Source organism: Corvus moneduloides, chromosome 1 (genome assembly GCF_009650955.1).
Source record: "Corvus moneduloides isolate bCorMon1 chromosome 1, bCorMon1.pri, whole genome shotgun sequence".
In the NCBI taxonomy this organism is placed as follows: domain Eukaryota; kingdom Metazoa; phylum Chordata; class Aves; order Passeriformes; family Corvidae; genus Corvus; species Corvus moneduloides.
In genome coordinates this window covers 47,376,340-47,395,181 of record NC_045476.1, presented here as the reverse complement: position 1 = coordinate 47,395,181, position 18,842 = coordinate 47,376,340, and the positions used below count along the sequence as shown (strand labels likewise).

The 18,842-nt window shown below is 41.9% G+C and overlaps 1 protein-coding gene across 1 annotated transcript in view; it reads right to left on the bottom strand.

Moving 5' to 3' along the window:
• SCRN1 (secernin 1) overlaps positions 1-18,475 on the bottom strand; it is a 39,262-nt gene extending 20,787 nt beyond the window's left edge. Inside the window, exons 1-2 of the mRNA XM_032108861.1 lie at positions 18,427-18,475; positions 7,198-7,357 (exon numbers count right to left, since the gene is read on the bottom strand). Of these exons, the coding sequence (XP_031964752.1) occupies positions 7,198-7,356 (159 nt within the window). The 5' untranslated portion in view covers position 7,357; positions 18,427-18,475. The remainder of the gene's footprint in view (positions 1-7,197; positions 7,358-18,426) is intronic.
• Positions 18,476-18,842: the final 367 nt, after the last annotated feature.

Below are 18,842 nucleotides of genomic sequence, written 5' to 3'. Positions count from 1 at the left end.
TAGAGAGAATTGAGCAGGCTGGGAACTAATGATATTTCTTTATTTCACTTACAGTATCAAGAAGAGAATCTTATCAAGGGAGTTCTAAGAATAGCACAAGGCACAAATGTATCTCCCACCCTAGCTAGGGCAGGCAGATAAGTTGGAGGTATTCCAAAACCAGACACGACAGTCATAAGCACAAGAGATTTCTTCTTTCATTAATGAAAAGAAACTATTGTGCAGTTTCTACTGTACTAAGGCTGCAGAAGCCCAATTCCTAGCACTGTCAGTCAGGTCATTATGAAATATCAATGAAATCACATAGGCTTCAGCCCTGGATAACAAAGGCAATAGTCAGGGAATGCTTCAGAAAGAAATGATCTTTGAAAAGGGGCATTAAGATTCCAGATTACAAAAGAGATCCCACCCCAACCCCCTTCCCTGCCATCAGATCCAGGCTCGAACTTGGCATTAACTCTTTGCTTAACTACTTCAAGCACTGCCATACCATAGCACATATTTGAACACAGGTAAAGTATCTGTATGATTGCAGCAACTCAGTAAACTGTGCCATGGCTGCTTTTTAAACCCCTTCCAAAGGAGGGATGAAAAAAATGTGCTGAGGCAGTCTCACAACCCACTGCCTCCCTGGCCATCAAGACATTGAGACTGACAGCCTGGTTGGAAATGTCTAGACAGGTGATTCCACAGGTGATGTGGGCTGCCTGGGCTTTCCCATCACGGTGAAGTGGAAATCTGGAAAACTAGAACAGAGTTGTTCAAGGAAGCTGCTCAGACTATCTCATGCACATGTGTCTGCCAATGAGCTTTACAGACAATTGTTTTGCTGCTTATTTACAGGAACAAATTTAGTAGAGCTCAAAGAAGTGAGGGTAACTTTTCTCTGGAAAGAGAAACACACAAGCAGTAGTACACAATAGAAAGGAGGTGGTTAGCCAATGCTATTACCACTGCTTGTTTATGCACTAAGCAGAACTAAGCATAGAGTGTAAGACATGTGGATGACTTTACCACACATGGCCATGACGGCTCCTACAGCAGCAAAACTTGTGCCACAGTGAAGGGGACAGCCATACACCAGGATAAATCCAGCCTGGGTACGTCTCAAGCAGTCAGCCCCAATTCTAGTGGTCACACAGTCAAACCAGAACAGTGAGCAAAAGTCTCTCCAGTAGCAGGATGAATCCTCAGGTAGCCAGCTCTCAGAAACACACATTGTGCTACTACCTATATCCTCATGTTGTAGACAGATATAAAAGCACTTACTAATGTACAAATAGAGAACAAAGCCAATTTCTGCCACAATAAAGTGCTTCTTTCTTCTTCATATTAAGAACAGTTTTTTTCTCTTTTTATGAAGACCCAGGTGCACTTTACATACACTTTGTATTTGCATATTGCTCCCAGCTGTTTGTATTCAGTGCAACCAGTAACTATAAAATTTGAATCTTATCTCTAGCAGTAAGGATGATAGAATTTATAATAGAAAAAAAAAATTAGAGAAGCTAGAAAAAGCCAAACAGTTCCCCTGTCACAAAGCAGAACTATCTATGCCCTCTGACTGACTCTAACCTGCTCTACCAAGCCACCAAGGAGCCTCAGGCATGTGAGCACTGTATGGAAACATGCTCAGCAAAATGAAATTTAAATATCTTTAAATAAATCAAGTAGCACAGAGTGCAGCAAGGTACCCAAGGCTGAGGACAGTCTCTGGAGACACTATATGTCAGAGTTGATTTAGCAGTCAAGAATTCACCTCTTGCTTTTCAAGATACAAATTTAGCAGTCTCCTGGGCGAGGAGCAAAAGTAAAACTGAAATGGGGATGAAGCTTATTAATTTTATGTTTTAAAACAGTAAGAGACAGATTTCAAAGAAGCCACAAAAAGCCCATCACAGAGCTATCCTCAGAACTCTTGGATATCCTAGGCATTTGAAATACTTGCTCACTCACTTGACACAATTAAATGGTTTGGGTCAAGATGGGAGAGTTGGCAGTCTTTTGCCCCAAATAATTCTAATACTCTCCCCTCCTCTTCCTCTCTGCTACAGTAAAAAAGGAAAATTAAAAAGATTAAGAACAAAAAAATTAGTTCAAGCTAACCAGTTTTGCTCTGGTAGCAGAAGAGAACAAATAAGCAGCACTCCTACAGTAAAAACAGGCTTTGAGAGGGCAGAAACATCCAAGAGATTATGGCTTCTACCTCTGAACTGCTGCCGGGTTGTGCACTGCGCTACAAACCAAAGTCAAACACATTAGCTTGAAGGCCAGTGGCCTGCAATGGAGAGAGAAAAAGCTCACATTAGCCAAGCAATCGACTGCTGAAGGCAGCAACCAGTTTCTTTGATCAGCTGCTGTCTGCCTGCACAATGCCTCTCCCCATCTCTGTGCCAGGTCTTAGGGTGAGCTGCAGCATGGTGGCTTGGGCAAAGCCATCTGTCTGCATGTGCAGGAGCTCTGCTGCCTCCCAGCCAGCACCAGGTCTCTGTGGAGAGGCAAGAATGCAGCTTCCTAAACCACCTCTGAACTGCGAGCCTTCAGACCACAACCTCAATTGCCTACATGGAGTAAGCATAAAGCTCCATCACGGGCACAAACACCACCGTGTTTCATCAAGGTTTCCTGCCAGGCACCGCTTCCCCATGTCATTGGGGATGCCCAGGTTTACATCCACACCTGCAGCAACGTGACTGTGAGTTAGCACTGCCAGTCTGACCTGGAGGCTTCTCAAAGAGCAAATTCGCAGTAGATCCTGCTGTTGATTGACTTCTGTCATGAGATTCTGAACACCTTGCCCATGACACAATGCAGATAAGCCAAACAGCTGGCAAAAAAGGGAACCAAAGTACCCCAGAACTGAACTGCAGCACTGGTGTGATGCTTGGTGATTATGACACAAACACCAGGATTAAGATACCTCCAGGTGATACAAAGCCAACTTTAATACAATCAAAGTTTGCTTTCCAAGCTTTATATTGTCTTGCAACACTAGGCAGGAACCCACCAGTTTCCTTTAAGTGAGTTTTTGTCTGCAGTCTTCAGACCAATGTACAGAAAAAAATCTTTCTGCTCCTCTGAAAACTCAGAGCAAGGAGAGGTAATGGTATCCATACCAAAAAAACCCCAACAAAACAAAACAAAAAAACCCCAAACAAAACAAAAAAACAGAGAAAACAAAAGAATAACTAAGGCATAACTATGACATGAAGTTTTAGAGAACAAAAAAATTCCTCCTACCCCACAGAAGGCTGGCTTTTAGCCCAGACCTGTGTTTAACACCAACATACTAGAAAAATTTTGCATATTCCACAGTTTTATAGACTTCTTTGCTAGTCTACCCTTTCTACTTTCCCCTTTCCATTCCTCCATAAGAAGTTGCATGCTGTTAAAAGAGCTTTTACAGCTCTATAGTGAAGCAAGAAACCATGACTATTTTGAAATAATGAATACAAGGTCAAGTTAAAGAAAAGAACGGTAGATCTAAAAGGGAAAAAAAATCCACATAGGAAATTCATCTACAAAAAAGTCATTCAGCCAAGACATCTTCAGGAGAAGGAAAACCACAGCAAGCAGCAGGTTACTACAGAATAAAAGAAATCTAGTAAGTAAAACCTACCTTAAAAATAGGACAGAGCAGCTTGCATCTTAAAGAGCATTATGACAAGAATTCTCACTAACACATGACAAATTTTTAAAACCCACATCTGGGAAAAAAAAAGTCACACTTACTTTTAGCAGAGGAATTCAAAAAAGGACCTTATTTATGCTTAGGGGAGCAATATTTCACCTGCACACACAAATGCACTAGGCTGATCACTACAACAAGGAAGAGGCCTGATCAGCATCTGCCACTGCAAAATTGCAATGCAAGAGAAGAACAAACTTTTGAGAAAGTTGTCACTCACATAACACAGAAGGGACCTTTAATGAAAAGCCCCATTGTTCAGGGTCTTGGGAACCCGCTGACATGGAGGGAAGGAATTATGTTGATGAGCTAGCTGCAGGGCTGCTTGTCGGGTAGATTGAGCCACAAAGATCAGGCTGAAAATGACTTGCAGCATTCACCGAGTTCTCCTGAGGCCCTCTCACAAACTAACTGATAGCCCCACAGCACAGCCCCCCCGATTCCTTTATGGCAACAATCTCAGCGAATTACTGTGCCATTTCTGGTTACACTGTGCATTATCACAGCTGCAAACGTGAGTAGCACAGAGTGGAAATAGGAACTAGGATACAAACTCCCTGACAGAGTCCTATGGAGCAGCCCATATCATCACTACCTCTTAACAGAAGTTCAGACCACGAGTGACAGCCACAAACAGGTAATCACAATTTGATACACACTGAACTACATTATGTGCAAAACACAGAATATAATGAAAACCAAGTCCACTATCATTGTCCAATGAAGGTAAAGAAACCAAAGCAAATATACAATATGGAATGGAGAGAAAAGCTGCTTATTTGGAAAAAAAACCCCACCAATACACCAGGATGGATGAGAGGAAAAATTTAGTCAAAGGCACAAAGGATTACTGACTTAGAACAACTATAGTGTGAAATTGATCAAACACACCTTTCCATTTGTAAATATGGTACATTTAGTTTCTCAGAACTGTTTAGTAAGTTTTACAAAGTGCAAGGGAAGGAAAGCTGTAGTAAAAAAAAAACCAAAAAACCCTGCATCAACAATAACAGAAGTGTTGGCAGCTTTCGGGGGTTTTAAAGAACAAAGTAATAACCCAGAGTATGTCAAAGCTACAAATAGAAGCTTTTTAATTACCTCTGACAAATTTGCTTAAAAGGTAGATAGTGTTGCATGCCTGGTACTTAACAAGGCGAAGCAGCTGAATTCAAGCCTTTTCTTAAAGCTTTTCTTGACTTTGAGGTACCACTCACTACCCATACACAACGACTGTGCAAAGCTGCCAGACAGCCCTTAGACCTAACAAAGAATTAAAATCAGTAGGGTGTTTTAACCAGCTTACTCCACTCAAAATATTCATGAGTTAAAAAAAAAAGAAAACATTAACAATACTTAGTGCTGAGTGCAATGAAGATGCAGTGATAAGCAATCACATGCACTGCTTTCAGAGAAAATTATGTTTTTATCCTGTGCTAGGAGGAAACAGCAAGAATTTTGGCAAACATCTGGAGCCTGTATGTTTCTGTACACCACTCTACTCGAAAAACCTCCAGCTAGCTAATGAAGAATTACGTAGTAGCATAGGCCAGCAGAAGCCAAAGTATACATTAATTACGACTTAAGCCCCTACTTTAAAAAAAAAAAAAAAAAAAAATGGCCCACTCCAGTCCCTCATCTAAACGTGCATCTTCACCACACTGCAACAAACTTTACCTTGATTAAAAAAAAAATTCAACATTTAAGGAGAATGCTTGCGGACTCTGGTTAGCAGACTAAATCTACAAACTGTGCTGTGCTATGAAAAGGAACTATGCTTCCTGCTTCTAAAAGGTCTGGCAAAAGAGTTGAGTTTATGACTGAATTGTAAAAAAAGGCATTAAACTGGTTAATCATGTTGTGAAAGAGGAATCATAATAGATTATTTACGGCTTAACTATATGCTTCAGCAAATTATGACACTCATCAAAGAGTAAGATATGGGGAAAAGAGACCAAAGGAATGGAGAACTCTAACAGTGAGTTGTTACAAAGTATTCTCCATTAAGGGTACAAAACAGAGAAGCTTTCCAATGTTCTTCTACCCCAGTAACAGAACTTTTTTTTTTTTTTCATTTCCAGTTCTATGAAGAGATGCTTTAAAAAAAAAAATACCTGCTCTGAAGCTTTCTTCTAGTCTTATTGTCACACTTGTGTTACCTATGCCAGCACGTGTCTCTGAGGTGCTGCAGCACTGCAGTTAACTGCACGCAGTGCTCTTGGACAGGGGCAGAGGATTTGTTTACATCCAAAATTAAACCATTTAATAATGCATACATTGTACTAGATGTTGGCAGCAAAAAGAATTAAGAGAACATTAACTGTTAGAAAGAAGAGCACCAAATCCTCTGACATTTGGAAGTGATCCCACTTGAAAAACAGAGTTAAAATTGGCACTAGCCTTAGGATATCTTCTGGGCAAGTGACAATTAGATCCATAAAGAATCTGTTGGGATGAGAGACATCAGCCTGCCACAGAACACCTCCTGTCCTCAGCCTTCTGCACAGCCACAGGGGCAGGAGGAAGCTGAATGCAGGGAACCTCACCGATTCTGCTTTCCCAGTTGCCGGTCACAGCAAGAACCTGTGGACTCTAAAAGCTCCTGGCAGTGCAGCATCAGGCTCTGTTTCCTCTGATAAAATGACTACCTGCACAGATCCTTGTCTTTGCTTCTGGTGCCTCAGTCTCTTCATTCCACCTCCACTTTACACTTTCCCCTCTTCCTGTCTTCTTGTTCATCTGTCCCTTTGCTTCACTCTTCCCCATCTGCTTATCCTTTCATTTCTCCTGTCATTGAAGCGAGCCTGCAGTAACAGACTACAATTACAGTAACTTCCAGCAGGGTCCTTTTCAACCTGCATCCATGGCATCAATGTCCAGCTTCAGGACTCCACATCCAGCCTTGCATTTAGAAAGAAGCCACAGCACTCAAAGTTGACCATGAAGCAGGTGCCCAGCTACAGAACACACCAACAGAGCCAATGGCACGTACAAGAGTTAAGTTTGGCTTACAAGGCTTGCACACTCTCATTCTCCTCCTCTCACATTCCCTTATTAGAGCACAAGTTCCTCAAGGCCCAGATTTCTGTCTGCCTGTTTTGCAACCTGTGTAGCACAGTCAGCCCCCATTACTGCCAAACAACAACCATGAATGAGAATAATTTGTTTGGCACGTGATAAACTCTGAAAATTGCCTTCTAGTTCCAGATAGCCAGGATATTTTTCCCTTAAAAGGAAAAAGGAATCAATAGACTAGGTGGTGCAGGAACCTGAGATGTGAACAGTTTTGCCTGTCTGATGGAGAAAGTACAGATCACAGATGTTTTCCCGAGTTAAAAAAGCTACATTCCGAGTTTGATTTTCAGGACTTTTAAAAAATCTTGTCTCTTTCTACTCAAGAGATTTGAGTGACGTGAGCAAGGACTCCACAATCTGATGAGAAAACAGGACAGTATTAATTTCTTCCAATAACAGTGATTTCTCACAGTTTGAATGCCACAATTCACCCTTACCTCAACTTTGCTTCCTGGATCATGTTCTGCAGCAGCGAAGTAGACCACCTCCTGTACTTCATCCCTAGGCCGTGCAGAGTTCTTCCCAAACACCACCAGCCCATCTTTAGAACATGGGGGGAAGGCTACAAAACAGTAACTTGGAGGAGCTGCAGCCATCCTAGAAAGGGAAGAAAGCATGAACAAACAAAACTAGTGGGTTTTTTTATTCATAATTGCATACATTAGAGAATCATTCCGTCTACTGCTGCTAACTGTAGCTAAGAGGGAATGCATTCCCTCTGTCAGTCGATTGCCCAATGATAATGGAAGAACAGGCCAGCTCAAAGGAAGCTTATCTGAATTGAACTTTAAAAATATAATAATTTCATCATTCTTCACCCAAGCCTTGTGAAGGCATAAATAGGTAAAAAGGCAAGATAACTGTGCCTTAATGAGTCTACTTAGTCCCCACAGAAAGAAGATACTCTGCATTGGAGCTGCTCAGGAACATATGACCTAGATGTATTCTGCTGACTCAGACAAGTGCAGAGACACAGAATTTTAAATAATTTAGTCCCTCTGCTCGCATGCACTTTAATATTTTTAAAAAGGAGAGATAAAACATGTTTGAGGGATTCCTGAGAGAGGACAATAGCATAACTGGAAACAGAACAAAGATACAACACAGTTACATCAAAACCTGTCAGTCAATTTATCTATTCAGATGGGAGAGACACTGAAACACTAATTGCACTTTATTTTCTCTGTGGTTTCTCTGCATTGCTGTTCTTACCTGAACTTAATTGATTGCTGTTTGTTTGTTTATGCAGGCTAATGTGAAATGTTTATAGGATAATTTCAAGTGTTTGCAATGACAATATATTAAGAAAAAATATAAACTGTTTCAGGACTACGACACTACCGTAGCTGATCTTGTATACATTGCCACAGCCAGCATTTTTTCCCACCTTTCAGGAAAATTTTGGCACATATACCCACAAAATAAAAAGGTGGGCTGTTTATCACTTGGTAAAAAAGCACTCAGTGCAGATGTCTGAGCTTTCTTCATAGTTCTTATCACAGCAATAGAAACTCAGCCTCCAAACAAACAAACATCTTCCTCTTCCACAATATCCTGAAGAAGTAAAAATATTTGCACACATTTGCACTCCTTAGAAACAACCAACACATGAGTTCCCCCCGCCCCCCACCCCCAATTCATCTGCAAGACAATGCTGGGCATGGGGGAGTGTGCAAAGCTGCTTTTTTACCATTAACTTGCACATGCTTCAAACCATTCAAATTTAGCTTTTTTTTTTTCTTCTAAGCAGTGCCATTTGAGTACATCTCACAGAATAGCAGATAATAAAACACAGGAAGAATTCCTTTTGTATAAAGACTGTAATCCATAAAATGGTAATTGTATGCCTGTAGACTACAAGCAGGTCACACAGATGCTCAACCTTGCAAAAAAAAGGTCAAGTATATCTATGTTACAAGTCCCCTCTACCAACAAAATGTGAGGCAATGAATCATCCAGGGAACTCACACAATCTTTCAATTTAGGTAAAATTATATTCACCTACTTGAGCTGAAAATGCTTTAGGAAACAAACAAATCCCTTTTTACTAGCAGAGTTTAGAGCGGTGGGAAAGGACAAGCTACTTTGAGCTGGAATTACGCCAGCTGATAAAATACATCTGTAAGAGGACACTGGGCTGCAGACCTGCCTATTGTGCCTCTGAATCTGGGACGTTACTGGTTCTACATGAGTGTCTTGCACATAGACATGATGAAAAGCCCCTTTCAGTTGCCACTCATGGCTTGCGAGCCATCGGAGGCTGAAGCGAAACGCGGTGCGTATGTCGAACGTTGCCAACCTTCATCACTAATGAAACCATTCAGCACCTTGCTATGAGTTATGCCAAGTATGAGTATTGCTATGCTGGTGATGTCAATGGAACTGCTTTCCAACACTCTAAGAGTTCCCATCTGCCTTCAGGTAACTCATCTTTTAGCGCACCAAATTTGCCTTCTGACACATTGCCAGATGAGCCAAAATCTTGAATAACTTGCAGACTTAGTGAGGATCTCGCTGTTCCAAAGAAGTATTTCCTTTATTCTAAACACTAACCAAGCAGATTTATTTGAAATACATGACACAGCTGAAAAATATTACACATCCAAGAGTCTAGCAAGAAAGGTTAAATTATATACAATAATAATTTTAATTAAATGAATACCTAAACATATTGGCAGATAGGCTTAAAAAGATGGGAAATGTTTCAGCACCCTGTTACTGAACAAATATGAAGGTATGCAAGGCAGGCATTTACATACCTATCGTCTGACTACGTAGGGAAAAGAATTAAAAGCTTGTAAGTATGTAATGCTCTTCAGAATTCTGAAACCTCCCTGAAATAAATAGACTCAACTGTATGTGTGATATTTCTTTTTTCCCTTAAATATACCAACAGTTACTGAACCTAAAACAAATTGCCATTTTGGTAATGCTTTTTAAGCATGAAAGTATGAGTAAGTGTATTTGTGGGATTTTTTTTTTTTTCCTTAATTACACCAACAGTTACTGAACCAAAAACAAACTTGCCATTTTGGTAATGCCTTTTAAGCATGAAAGTATGAGTAAGTAGAGCTCCCTTCAACACACAGTACATTTCCTAAGTATGAGCAAGCTACCCAATAACTAAAGGTCACTTCAACACAGTGTATTTCATACAGGTGAGTACGTAACAGTCGAACACTATGTCAAATGTTATCACCTTATACTGAAAACATGACAGGGAAGGAGCTGGCACTGGGATCTCAGATTTCATTTCAGAGAAGGAAGACATCCAGCAGTCTACTACAGTTTAAATCTACTCAATTTGCTAGGTAGCACTTTTTCCTAGAATCTCATTTGGTTTATTTTGAATATGACAAGGATGGCCATTTCTCAGATACACCCACAACCTGTATTTGTTCAGAACTCTACTGTACTTTATCTTCCTCCACCACATAACTAAAACAGTCTGTTAGCAACCACCTACCTAAGCAGGACATTTCTACTGGTATACTTCATGTTCTTCTTTTCTTTATTCAACTTCAGGTTGTCCTCATTCTCATTTTCATATATTTGCCACCTTTTACCCTCTTACACGGCTCAGTACCAAACAAACATCTTTCAGCCACAGGAGGAAAAGAACACTCCTCCTTCATAGTACCTCTGATAACTCAGTCTAACTTACAAAACCACCTACTGTCGTAATTCCTACACTTATTTCACAGAGTTTACTCCTCCAGTGAAAGGCAATCCTGAAAACCTTAGAAAACACAGGGAATGACTACAAATAAATCTCAAAAAACACCTTGCTGCCCATTCACACAGTTCTTTACCCCAGATCACATTAAGCATACTGGCCTGATTTTCTCAACAGGCCATACCTCAGACCTACATTCTGGTGGAGACAAAGGTAAACCTACACCGTGTGTCTCAACTGCAAACCATTATACTCATGGATGGGCCACTGCAAGCTAAGAGAAGCAGGTACTGTACAGACCATTACAGGCTATATCCAAAGTCACTCTGCATATGGAAGCCTGGAAACAGACAAAGAGCTGTACATTATGCTATGCCACTATATAATAACTGCTGCAGTTGCAGGAAGTTAACAGGCATCATGCTTGGTCAACCTCAAATCACTGCAGGCACAAGGGATGAAAAAAGGGTTCTGAGCAGCAGCCACAAGCTAATATACTCCACTTGCTATCTTTTTATTTGACAAAAACATGCTACAGCAGGGATGCCATCTTCCACCTGGTCATATTTTTTTTTCCAGTCTCTTGCGTTCTGACACTATAAAGAAGACTTACTTAACACGTTCCTTTATTAAGATCTTTTCTCATTGTGGTAAGTCCCATTTAACAACCGACAAGCCAAATTAATTGTATGAATATATCACCACTACTGTCAGTGGTAAAACAGACAGCACTGAGTTCGTAAGTATTTTAATGCAGAAAGGAGTGACACACATTGGGCAATCACAGAATCAAAAAGGTTGGAAAATACCTCCACGATCACCAAGTCCAACCTTTGAGCAAACACCACCACATCAACTAAATCACAGCACTAAGTGCCATGTCCAGGAGTTTCTCAAACACCTCCAGGGATGGTGACTCCACCACCTCCCTTGGCAGCCTGTTCCAGGGCTTAACAAGCCTTTCAGTGAAGAAATTCTCTGTCATGTCCAAACCGAGCCTTCTCTGGTGCAGCTCTAGACTACTTCCTCTTCTCCTGTCACTGGCTGCTTGGGAGGAAAGACTGACCCCCACCTGGCTACAGCCTCCTTTCAGGTTGTTGTAGAGAATAATGAGGTCTCCCCTGAGCCTCCTCGTCTCCAGGCTGAACATCCCCAAGCTCCCTCAGCTGCTTCTTGTAGGACTTACTCTTCGCAGCTTCACTGCCCTTCTCTGGACAGATGTCTGGCTCCAAACATCACAATGGGAAACAACAGGTATGACAATTATCAGGGCTTTATAAACATGTCTGAGCCTAGCTATACTCCTGAAATAGGGTGAACATGGGTGTGCAATTGCCTAGCACCACCTCAAGAAAACTAACCCATAAATCTTGATGAACAAAAAAAAATTAATCTTCAGGTTGAAAATATTGACCCTGAAACATTTTACACTGGAGTATTTTCCATTTCACAGTATGAGGCTCTTACAGATGCTGACACGTATTTAAAAAGCTCACAAACTCCAATTAGAACAGCTTGTACTATTAGAGTCAAAATGTATCCACAATCAGAAATTTAGAGTGGTCAACAAGGAATAAAACTGCTATTAAATCTGTACATACAGCTTGTGTCAATCTAATGAAAACTCCCTTTAGATGTCATTTTTCACTTACAAAAACATGAACAGACAAATAATGCTGGAAGAGAGATTAACACATGGAATAGAGGTTGCAGTACACCATCCTCCACCTCACAAACATGAGTGTCAGAGGCTGAAGCCAAGCTCTTAAGAAAATAGAGACAGGCATAAATAATTCAGTGTGCTTTGGAGCCTTCCTTCCCCCAGCCTAAGAAAACTGAAATAGCTATGTATCCACAACAAAGCACTCTGGGCTTAGCATGACAGTGTCCAAACTAAAGAAAGGAAGATTTTCATAGTAATTCGCTCTAGAGTTCTTGGGGTTTTATTCTGTTATTTCTCCAGAATAACACTGTGTACTTCTCTGAAAGCTGTAATTTGGTACTGCAATAATCTTTTATAAAGCTCAAAAATCTGACTGCTACAACAAAATTACTTCTCAGAAAAATAACTTTATCATCCCACATCAAAGAGACGTTGACTTTTCAAGTCAAGTAATTTTCCTTGTTTACCAGAAAAACCTGAAGACCTTAAGCACAAAGTAATTACTAGTTTTACGAAGTTACAAATTATGTGAAAACTGGCTTGCCAACAGCAGCTTTCACAGTTGCTGTCTTATTAAGAAAATAAATTACCAAAAATAAACATTCAGTACTATGAACTATTATGATCTTGAAGGTCTTATAACAAGTTATTGTTCAAGTAATTCCAAAACTTATTTCTATAACAGTACAACTAGTTTTGCTCTTTTCTCTATCTTTTCTGTCAATTGAAGAACAAAACAATAGGCTTGTAATGAAAGCACAGCACTCACTAGGAAGCAGTGGGTGACAAAAAGGATTGGTGTGAGAAAAAAAGGGTGAAAGTAAGGGTCTGTCTTGAAATTTAACTCATGCTTATTGAACTAAACCAATATTTGCTCTTCACAATTCTTTTAATTGCTGCTCACTTCATGCCCTGCAACTTTGTCTCAGGAAAAGCTGAAGATGCCCATAACACCACATATAAAAACCCTTTGGGTTTAATACAAGTTTCTGAAATGCTAATTAGTAGTTATTGTTAATCTCAATTAAGATTTATACCAAATGACAAAGTTCTGAAGGAGCTATTCCCACACAGAGCTATTTCTTTCCCAGCAACACACCATTTAAGACATTTTAAGTGATACACGTCTACAAACAGCTCTGCCCCTAACACACTATGAAGAAGTTCTGTTTTCTACACCAATATAGTCTCTTGCTCAAAAATTTAATAATAGCCAGTCACTATCACGTATAAAGTAAAAGGTGCTACATGAGAAGGCAGCTGCCACCATTACAGATCCTCTTCACAAGAAATTGAAGCAGCGCTCAAGCAGATATTAAGGATATTAAGCTTCAGTGAGACCAAGCAGTCAGCACTGACAACAGAAGAGCATTCACCTCATGTTGTGATGAGTAGCATTCAGCTGTAAAATCTGCCTGGTATTGATTAGACTCAGAAGCTGGCAAAACTTCAGCTTGATCGAGCCAAACCTTCACCCAGGAGCATCATTGCTGTGTTCATTACTCAGCACAACTATGCTAGCAAGCATGGATGGAACCAGGAACAACACACCTTGCTATCATTCACCTTAGTGAGGTAGCATAGATATATTACAGACTCATCTTTCAAACATTTTCTGTATTTGTCTTCAAGAGCTTTGTTGGTATAATTGTCAAGCTCTCTGAAGCTCAGACATGATCAAAATGTTGTACAGGGTGAAGACTAAACCTCTCCTAACTCCCAGTTTTTGAAGCACACCTGTGATTGTCCTAGATAACCCATTATTAATGCTGGTAATAATCAACATCATGTTTTCAAGACAGCACAGGTGTCCACAAAAACAACCGTGGGAGTGTTAACACCAGGGTTTCATCTCAGACCTCCACAGCAGTTTGGTCAGAACATCAGTTTTATTGATCATATAGCCTGATCTTTCTACCCTCACTTCTTTGGTTCCTTCAAATTAAAGCCAGTCTTTAACAGGTGCTTTAGGTACCAGAAACACAGAGGCAGAGAAACTCCTTGCTGCTAAGTTTGGACTACATTCTGGTGACGACAGCATTTTCTTTCATATTTATCTTACAAAAGAGATTTGAGCTGCTTTTAAGGTCCAGAGAGCACATTAAACCTCTTATGAAGACATATAATGTGGTTTTGTGTATTAAAGGATAACAAATCCTCACTATATTTTGTGCTTTTATAAAACGGAAACCCAGCTGTGCAAACACTGCCGAACTACTTCAGTAACATTTTAAGATCGCAATAAACCTGTTTTCATTCCAACCAGAAAGGGTAAGTGATCTCATCTGCAAGAAACATTTACAATAAAAAACTGAGAGGCAGCATATGAGCAAGGGTCCTCAGATTTGGAGCAAGGCTGTCTTACTAGGACAGGAAGAATATATTGCATGGGCCATGCACCATTTATTCTCAACTCTTCCATATTTTTAATGGTGTGGCAAAAGAAAGGTCAGTTACAATTGTTAAAACTTTATTCAGAGCTGAGTTGTTGGTTTTCAACCTCTATTTTAACTTTGAAATTAAGATGTTTCTTGTGCCTGAGACAAGCTTGTATTTCCATTTACAAATCAAGCCCAGCATCTTATGCACATAGAGACAGACATGTGATCTCTGCACCCTGCAGAAAAGCAATGCTTCCAAAAACAGAAATGAAAAGCAAAATTCATTCAGCTGCAGGCACAGAACAAAGACAGCAAACTGGAAGGCACAATAATAATACTGTTCCCATCTAAGGAAACACTGAAAGGTTATTTTTTTTTATTCACAATTTGGACAGTTTTAATGGATGACTTATCAGGAGAGAGGAAGGTTGCATGTATTAAGAAATTAGAAAGCACAGACTGTTCCTGAATATAAAGCACAAAACCACACCAGATCCCTGTGTCCCTATGGTTTGGACATTTCATTATTAGACCTTAGTCAAATTGTTTGACTCTTTCCTAACTACCAGTAGATGATGACACCAATTTACTGCTTGAAGGTGCCACATTCAACTGTCCCTCTAAGCTGTGCCTGACAAGATACCCAAGGGGAGTTTAATCAACAGCTGAAATTTAGCAAGACATGCTCAACCCTTTTTTTTTTTTTTTTTTTTACATTAACTACATGCTGAAAATTTCTCAGGAATTTACTCAAAATGGGCAACATCTCAAACTTTGAATCAGGGATTTGGGATAGCCTTTTTCTCCAGTAAATTTACTTTTATTTTTGAATTACGAGAAATAGCAATTCTCTATGCTTCTCTATGCAGGCATAAAATCAAGTTGCACTTCAAAGCTTTACTAAGCTGTATGATCCCTTCAGTCATTTAACTGAACAAATGTATAATAGGCCTGGAAGGAATTGAAAATATTTCTCTTGCTGTATGTGGGAAAATTTAGAATATTCCTGGCAACAGCTGCCAGATTGCTTTAGACAGTCTAAAAAAAATCAGATAGTGGTCATCAAATGAGCATTCTGAAACTCTTCAGCACTTTAAGTCTTAACAAATGGTAAGATTTCAGCTGTTACAAGAGTTTACAATCCCTTGACCAACTAGTTCTATTTTAATTCTATAATACACCCTTGTCCAAAGTATGTCCTTGCTTTCAAAGCAGGCATCTTTCAAAATAAGACAGGATCTTATTTTTTTGCCCCAAGTAATCTGAACTATGTTAATGAAAACATAGTTCTATTTAAAAACAAATCAGGGTCAGTCACGCAGAAGACAACAGATTTCAGACTCATTTCCATCACGGGCTGCACATACAGGGAAAATTCATTATTTATACAGACTTTTCACTGAGTGAGTGTCAGTGCTCTTAATTAAGTCTCCAAGCAGTCACAGAACTCTATCCCTTTTGTGGCTGCTATCCCAGCCCGCAGTTTAAGATGATATTTGTAACACTCTCCATTTTGTAGGGAAGCACCTGTTTTCTTGCTTCTGCCTTTGGGGCAGAGACCCTTGTTAAGGGCTGCTGGCATCTAAAGCATCTTTGTACAGCACACAAGCTCATAATGAGAAGTTGCTAACTGCTGCAGAACGCTTGGCCGTGCAGCTTTCGCTTTTCCTACACAGGCACCACAATCCCGTTTTGCTCAGCCGGGTCCTCGTCCCTGCACAAGGGAGCCTGTCCACCTCCTCGCACAGCTGGCTAATGCACGCTGACTGCTCGTCATTTCAAATTAGCAACGTTGTTACGTTAACAAGGTGCAAACTAAAAAGCATCAAAGTAGCTGGCTGGAAGTCTCCCTTTAGTTTTAAATATACCCTAAAAACCAGCAAGTGTCGCAACACTACCAATAAGAGTTTGCAAATGTTAGGATGTAACGCAGCACGGTGTCAGAAACCAGGCATTTGGGGACTCCACAGAGAGGCAGGTCTGGGTAGCAACTCTGTTTCTCAAACTGCTGAATTTCCAGCAAAGAGAAAAATACACTATGGGGACAATGTCCATCTTCACAACTCTTCAAGCTCATAATACAGAAATTCTTACTAGCAGCTTCAAACATCTAGCAAATTTTCCCACAAGCAAGCTGTGTAAAGTATCCACAGTTGATGACTTCTGTAGGAGAGGGTGGAGAGCCAAATTCAGTACCCTTTACCAAAGATACCAACCTTGGCACAAGTAAATAAATGGAGCTTAAATCATGCTGTACTTTACCAAGAAAAAAAAAAAAAAAAAAACCAAAAAAACCAATAAAAAGTTACAAATGTCTTTCAAAACTGGAAGTGACCTTTAAAATCTCAAGCCCTAAGCATGAAAAATACTTTTCTGGGGAGGACAAAACTGATACCAAGAAAGGATTTTCATCCACTACATTTGCCTCAATATAACACCTGCCTTTTTAGACTGTCAATGTAAGCTCTGGGACATAAGCTACTTGGAAAAGTTCACAGCACTACAAATGGTTTAAGTTAACTTCAGTCTTGGTTCACCTCAAAAAGCAGAAAGTCATGTGTTTGCAGAGATCTACTTCCTAAGTAGAATATGACTGGAGGTCTTTCAAGATTTTGTTTTGCCTGGCTGAAGATTTAGAGTGCCTATTATGAACAAAACAGCGTGTTTGGAGGTGCCTTAAATAACTAATTCTAAAACAGCTTTTAGAGCAGTAGTTGAAACTGTAATAGCCTATAAACTAAATGAGCCAGTCACTCCACTTTGCACAAGTTCATGTGTTTATTATCTTTCAAACTACTTAGCATAGACACATAGTTTGCATCACAGAATTTACCAGGTTTACTGCAGCACAATCATTTCTCTGGGGTTATTAAAGTTTGATACCTTACAGGTATGGATGGCTTTTCTCAGTTCTGGGAACACTTTTTCATAGGGATAGATCTACAAGCATGGGCACTCATAGGATCAAGGCCCTAACAAAGCTGTCTTCTGCTTGAGAACCTGGTTAAATATTATTTATTTCCCCTTTAACTATCAGTACTGGAGGATGTTTTTTTAAGGCAGATTAATCATAGCCTGTACAATTATTATAGTAGCACGAATAGAGATGTCAGTTTTGCAGGCTCCTGCAGGAAGGTATGTCTGCTCATCAGTGACTGAAACCATCGCATACCCACCTGAGCGTAACAGTATGCTTAGAAAGGCACATGAAGCCATCTAGGTTTCAAGGTGACCATATGAAAAGGCACCTTCAAGAAAAAGATGGGGGGAAAAAACCCTCGCCGGGTCCTATAAAGAGCAGAAGGGAAAACAGCAGCGACTAGAGAGGGCAGCCAGCGAAGACGAGAGGCCGGAGAGCCTTGCTTCGAATGGGAAGGCAAAGGACAGCCGGGGACGGCATCTGCTGATGCCAGCTCCCAACCCTGAGTCCTCCCCCGCCCCGGACCCCCGCCCGCACCGCCGGGACGGGGGAGGCGGCGGCGCAGCCACGGTACGGGAGGCCCGCGGACCCCGCCCGGCGGCGCGGTGCCTCCCGCCAGCGCGGGAGCAGGTGCGCAGAGCCGCCGGGGAACATCGCCCGCACCGACTCCGGGAAACCGGCTCTGCGCCATCCTCCCGCGACATTCCCGCTGGTCCCCTCCCGCGCCATCCCCCACGGCTTCCTCCTTCTTCGCCTCCCTACATCCCTCCTTGCCTCCTCCCCTCCTTGCTTCCCTCCCTGTCCACCGCCGCCGCACAGCGCCGGCGGGGCAAGCCCCGCCGGGAAGGTCGCTGCCCGCAGACCCCGACACTTTTCCCCGCGCCGAGAAGTAACACACCAGCCCGGCCGCGCCGCTCCGAGGGGGAAGGGGAGGGGGAAGGGGACGGGGAGATGACGGGGAGATGATGGGGAGATGATGGGGAGCTGCCGCCCTGCCCCGCGGCGCTGCCGGCACCGCTCCCGTACCTGAGCCCGCTCCCGCTCCGCCCGCTCAGCTCAGCCCCGCGGCGCCCCGGGCCCCGCCCCCTGCGCGCGCAGCCGCCGCCGCACGCTCCGCGCGCGAGTCCCGGCCGGCGGCGGCGGAGGGCGCGGCCCCGGCCCCGGGCGTGCTGCGGCCCTGGCCCGAGCGGCTGCGGCGTCTCCCGCACCGGAGATACTCAAGAGCCGTCTGGACACGAGCCCGTGCCGCGTGCTTTGGGATGACCCTGCTTGAGCACGGAGGCTGGACCAGATGCCGCACGGTGCTCCCTTCCCACCTGACCCATTCTGTGGTGCTGCGGAGAGGCATCAGCATTTGGCGTCGTCCCTCAGCCCGTCTTGAGGACCAAGAGCGGGCATAAACGTGCCCGTCTCTTTAGGTGTTGGAAGAGAAGGGGTTTTTT